Raw genomic sequence first — 6,244 nt, 5'->3', positions numbered from 1 at the left:
ACATTTAAGCAAACACACTTTTCCACAAAAGGATTTTTTTTATTATTGAAACAAATACATGAAGGCTTCAGTAGGCACTGTGTGTCCGTGGGGTACTGGGGAAGAAGGCCTGATCCACAGGGGCCTTAGAGTGGCTTGAATGCACTAAGAGCCACTCTGGCCCTGCAGCTTTCAGGTGAGGCCCCACAGGGTCTCTGCTTTCAGGCCTCACCGTCACTAATAGGCAACCCCTCCCGCCCTCCACACCGACCTACTGCTGCCAGGGAGGACACGCACACGGACACACAGGGCCTCGCTTTCTAACACTATCTACATTTTTTTTTTGTTTTTATGGGGGGTTGTCACTGTTATCACTTAGTCATTTTCAGATTGTTTAGAAGTAATGCAATTTTACACGTTGAAAATGGTTGCTGGAGGTCAGATTTCTGTTCCAATTGTTTTTGTTGTCTGCCGGTAGATGGAGCATATTTATATTTAGGGGTTATGTTTTTGGAGGTATTGCAGGATGTCTGCTCGGACTTCGGAGACGTTCACCCTCGGGAACCACCGCATCACAGGCTTTCCGTCTGGTCCGATAAGGAACTTCTCAAAGTTCCACTTGATGTCGCTCCCTTTGAAAGGCTCCCAGAACAGCCTATTCGTGGGATTCCCAAAGTTCTCTCCAACAGGTGGGCAAGCGTTCTACAGACAAGAGAAAATGTATGTTTTTTTACCCCCAATACAGATGTTGGAATGACAAAGAATATGTTACAAATTAAACCTTAACCTTAATCCTGTTGCTAGACAGGCTTTGAAGATAATTAGATATAACGGCATTTTGATTTTATTATGGGGCATGTTTCAACTCATACAGGGGGGAAAATGCCTCTGCACACAATCTCCAGTATTGACGGGAAGGCACTTTAGCCAACAATATATTTCCGGTGGAGCGTCAACGTGGGTTGTAACAGCAACTTGTGTTATATTCTGCTCCTTTTGTGTTCACACTGGATATCTTGTTTATGCCAAACAGGGCAATTCTTTGACACACACACATACTTTGACACACACACATACATTCTGACATGCTCATTCCAACCATAGATATATATATAATAAAGGCTAGATGTCTCGTCCGCGCTGCTGGCCAATGGAGGTCGACGTCCGCTGGCCATCTTGGCAGTGTCAGCTCGCTAACTCATAACATTGTGTTTCAATGGTGCACTGTAATGACAGGTAGTGACCTCAAGGTGTCATTGTTATAGCCTGGGGGCATTGTTCTGCCTTTAGTAGAAGAAGAGATATACCTTACATCAGGTACCACAGAGCCCACCAGATAGCTTGCCTGTGACAAGATGGCCGCCGGTGATGCCATTAGAGACTCCGCCATAAGACATCTAGTGTTTATTATATATATCTATGATTCCACCCAACTGGGTCCGTGTAAACAGTAGCTCCTACATCGCTGCCTACGCCCCGCCGGAAACAATAAGCTGGCTGAGAGACTTCTGTGGCATAGTCCATTGGATACATACACCTAACCAATCGGCAATGTGAATCCTGTAGGGAGAACATCTGCATTTCAGACTTCTTTGTCCCCGCGAGAGTTTAAAGGAACACGCCACCCAATGTCAGTAGTAATATATGTTCTTACCTTAACTTTTACAAGTTGAGTCATACCTCTCCCGTGTCGGTACGCGGCGCGAATGTGTTAGCATGTGCAGCATTGGGCCCAATATTCAGTATGTGGTTTAATGTTCTGCCTAAAAGTATGATTCTACATCTGCATCATGACTCTGTGTGATATCTGTACTGTACTTTTAAACATGATAATGTAAGGCGCCAGAGTGGATATCACTTGTTGTTGTCTATTCTGCGTCAACAGTCATTTTCGCCATTGATTAAGGTAGACTGAATGTCTCCTGGCTTTGCCACAGTCACTGTATGATTATCTATTCTTTACTGTTGGGTACTTAAACCCTGGATGATTCTGTGTCAAGTCAGAGACGCATATTCTGGAGTACGCTGTGCTACGGGTGTGCCTCTCTCCTGTATACAGCCTAATAAAAACCTTGCATCTTGATTTGTACTTCTTCGTGACTGGATCTCATATTTCACTTTGGTATACAATATTTTTACCAACACTACGCTAGGTCGAAGTACTCCCAAGTGCTATTGCGCCACACATTGTAGTTCTCCTGTTTATTTGCTTGGAAAATCGCCACGTTTTATGTTGTGTGACCTTACACATTTTTTATCAACTACTCGTGCAACTGTATTTAAGTAGGGTAAATGTGGATGTTTTTGATTACTGCTATGGCTACGTCTGAGCCCTCTAGCATAGCAACATGCTAACACATTCGCGCCGTGCACCAGAGCGTTTGAGTGCACATACCGACACGGGAGAGGTATGACTCAACTCGTGAAAGTTAAGGTAAGAACATATATTACTACTGACATTGGGTGGTGTGTTCCTTTAACAGGTGCAATAATTCAAAATCCTCATGTTATTTTCCCATGGGATCTTAAAGATGGCGGCTTTTTTGTAGGCGAACTTCAGAGGTCTATGGTATGAAGCCCGCCCAGACGATTTGATTGGCCTGAACACATCCGCGTCTGGCATAGAGAATTCTCAATGTAGTGACTCCAGATCGAATTTCCCGAACTCAATATTGTTGGCAGGATAAATTTGGGCTGACTTCCAGGCTCTTTCCTGCAATGAATGTGCACTACTGCAATAAGAATGAGTTTGAACAGTTTGATATCATTCCACAAAAGGCCTAGATGAGCTGGTTCTAAAAAGTTACTCACCTTGAGGAACGTGAAGAGGCCTTGTTCATTCCGACCATTCACGTCACCCTTTTCAAACAATTGGAAGTTGGGAACAAACCCATTGCCTAGGCGGGCATACCTATAGAACATCATGTACAGTCAATTTAACCTTGTCATGGATTTAGATCTATACATGGAAACATATATACATCATATATACAATACAGACAGTGAAATCCCCTTAGGTCTTCAGAGTTTCACAGGCAGCCACTAGTAAAATGGTGGTCTGCCTTAAATTCCTTCCAAAACGAATAGAAGTTAAGAGCAGAGGGCAATCAGTGGTACACACTACCTGCAGGAAACAGACTAATTATGAGGCTTTTCTTATAGGCCATGATGATTGATAAATGGATTCCAGCCCTTTCTTCACTTCACAGAAATTGGATATGCCTAATGCTCCACTGCATGCCATGCAACTTAATGTCACTTAGACAGACTTAATGGTTCCCTGGTAATTAAAGCAAACAATGTAAGTACTCACTTTAAAGTGGGCAGAATTTCATGGTTGTTTCCAGGCTCTTGTAGGCCAAACTGGTTGCATGGAAACCCAAGAATGGTGAATCCATGACCTTTCAACTCCTCGTGCAGTGCATTCAGTTCTGTAAAAAGACAGGGATGTCAGAGCCATCACGTCAGCATTCTGGCCTGACTAATATCTTCCCAATTATTGGGACTTCAGACAAACAGAAGAGAATGCTGAAACCACTAATAAGGATGAATCCTCTGGGTGTAATAGTAGGGTAGCCTACTTCTTGAAAAAGTCTAATCCATTAAAGGGTGGACCTCCTGGGTTCAGAAAGTAAAGTCCTGCCACATTATTTGTTCCAATCATTTAGTAAACCACATGATCCTAACTAGCACAAGTTTTCAGACAGGTACAGCAGCTAATTAGTGATATCGCCTGTAAAGTGCAAGGGCAGAAGATGACAAGACTTTACCGTCTCTGAACCCGGGATGGATATCCGTCTCTAATTAACATTTGTAGGCTATGTGACTTACCCAGATACTGGAAGGTTAGTCCTCAGTACGTGGCAACGTTTACAATGAGGACTGTCTTCCCAGCGTACTGGCCTAAATTAATGTGCTCACACCCATTTATAGTTGTGGCTCCATAGTCGTAGATGGTGCCTGAAGATGGAGGACAGACCTGACAAAAGAAATGCGTCACATTTTTCAGTTCATGTGTCCATAATGTTGAAATATCACTGAATGAATGGACACTAATGAAATGCAGGCATCAAGGTTATTACCACTTAATAGTTCAATCGACAGGCATTATTAATAGGCCCTTAAAACCACAAATGAAAAATAACAAATCCTCTGTTATTGGCAGTCGCTTAACGCCTACATAATATTTGCCAAAGCTTCCAATGACTCTTTAGTCTCTACCAGCAACATGTACATGTCTATCAAAAAGTTTTGTTTTCTATTTTCCATTTTAACCGTTTCTGTGGAGATCAAATGTGCTGTCGCCTCATCTCCACCGTTGTTGCCAGAAGCGCGCAACACGTTCAGTGCGTGGAGACTATAAATAAGGTAGTGGAGTGCTACTGACACTTTTTGGATTAATTCTCATTACATTTTCGGGTCATTTTTATTTCATCTAAACTCCTTTATCTCCAATTCAACAATTTTCTCTGAATTATTATATTGTATCCTGACACTCGATGCCGTTTTTAATTGACCAAAACATCTGTTTACGCTTAGCCTGAATTTAGCATCGCACGATTCTCAAATTAACTAATAATTTGTGTAACATATTTCCCTTGCACTATGTCCTAATAGTTTGTTCAGTTGCTAAATTGGAAAAGACACATTTGTACCTGTTTATCTGGGTCTCCAAAACTCAACTGAAGCAGTCCAAAAAGAACCACCGGAACAATCCACTGTTTCTCTCGGCTCCCCATGATAGAGGAGACTTCTGAATCCTTTCCCCAGGTACGTTTTAAGTAAAATCACCGAAATATTTTTGCCTCTCTTATCTTATCCACTCCCCACTACAATGATAAGAAGGTGACGCACTTGTTACCTGACCAATCACAATCAAGCTCATAAAAGCAGGTGACATTGACAAAATATTGACCATTTTGCCACAGATGTGTCACAGCCCATTAATGTCTTTATTTCTCTACAATGCAAATAAATGTGATGGAGTGATGTTTTTTAAAACAAATCCAAACCCTCAAATTTTAATTTGAAAAGGTGCTAGACTTAATATGATTTATGATTATTTCAAGTCACTGGATGTTTAGCCTACTCAAATATTTGTCAGGATCATGTGAAGTATGTTCACAAAGAGAAACAGGTTTGGGCCCTGGTGTTCACTTGACTGTGCTATGCCACGACTAGGCTCGAGCTATTTCAGTCAACCTCCTTCCAATGACTCATCAGCAACACTTAGTTATCAGAAAGCAGGCAGACAGTGTTTCACTCTGCTGCAGGCATCTCAGTTCATGTCATGCTGCTCTCAGAGAGCAGTCAGTCAGTGTCAACAAAGAATCACATCAGGAGGTGAAGACACAATTTCTCTGAAATCCAATTTCATTGGATTAGGAATGCAAACAATTTTAAGGCATGTGTAAAGAGAGCACAGCACACTGTTCTGTAAATAGCTTTGGATAGTCAGTAAATGTGTCGGTAATGTACAGTACAGCAGTTGTGCCATTAATTATCTAAATTGCATGAGATTTCTGAAAAGAAATAAATTCATCTGAATATTTTGATAGCATCTGATAAGCCCTGCATTGAATAGTTTATTAACAGCAGCCGATAATTAGTTGCATAGCAACTGAATTCCATCCACACTCGATTGTGAGAGGTAAGAAAAAAGGCATGGCATTAAGCTACAAATGCATCTTCTATGCCCTCAGAAGCTGATGATTTATGTTTCCAATCAAACCAATCCAGCAGGCTAAGATGTCATGTTAATTTTCAGCAACTGACTTTCAAACAGTTAAGCAGTGAATATGCAGTAAACATGAGGAAGTTAAGCAGTGAATATGCAGTAAACATGAGGAAATTAAGCAGTGAATATGCTTAAAAGTCATTTTTCAGATATGCAGAAGTCAGTGCATTGTATACTGTAGATATGCTTTAGAATAGCAAAAGGTGTATTACAGTGATAGCTGTGGATCCCCCTGAGGAATTAGTGGTATCGTTTTCAGGATTATTGTAAGCTGATGATTGGTTGATTCAAGTTGCTGCAGCATGCCTGATGAAGAGGAGAAACAGGATAGCCAGTCTGGAGCTTAACGCTGTACGACAGGAAACCGGCCTTCCTGCCTCAGCCAGAGATTAAGCCTTGATGACTGATGATGGACTAACATCTCCTTTTGCCCACCCATTCTTCTGACAGATAGCTGGCATTGTAGCCTACAGAATGTCACTCTGTGAACAGTACCTTAATTTGCCTACAGTATAAGAGGATTAAACT

The 6,244-nt window shown here is 41.6% G+C and overlaps 1 protein-coding gene across 1 annotated transcript; it reads right to left on the bottom strand.

The window, feature by feature from the left end:
- Positions 1–18: 18 nt before the first annotated feature.
- gpx3 (glutathione peroxidase 3) lies at positions 19–4,775 on the bottom strand. The gene is made up of 5 exons (XM_076291669.1): positions 4,635–4,775; positions 3,811–3,958; positions 3,293–3,410; positions 2,791–2,890; positions 19–681 (listed from the first exon to the last, which is right to left on the bottom strand). The coding sequence occupies exons 1-5, from the start codon at positions 4,716–4,718 to the stop codon at positions 475–477; spliced, it is 657 nt and encodes a 218-aa protein (XP_076147784.1). The 5' UTR covers positions 4,719–4,775; the 3' UTR covers positions 19–474.
- Positions 4,776–6,244: the final 1,469 nt, after the last annotated feature.

This window comes from Alosa pseudoharengus, unplaced genomic scaffold, assembly GCF_046254945.1.
Source record: "Alosa pseudoharengus isolate Yale_2024_CS ecotype anadromous, Long Island Sound unplaced genomic scaffold, YU_APseudo_1.1 YU_APseudo_1.1_scf_19, whole genome shotgun sequence".
NCBI classification, from domain to species: domain Eukaryota; kingdom Metazoa; phylum Chordata; class Actinopteri; order Clupeiformes; family Clupeidae; genus Alosa; species Alosa pseudoharengus.
Note: the sequence above shows the minus strand (reverse complement) of the source record. Positions and strands in the feature narration are given on the sequence as shown.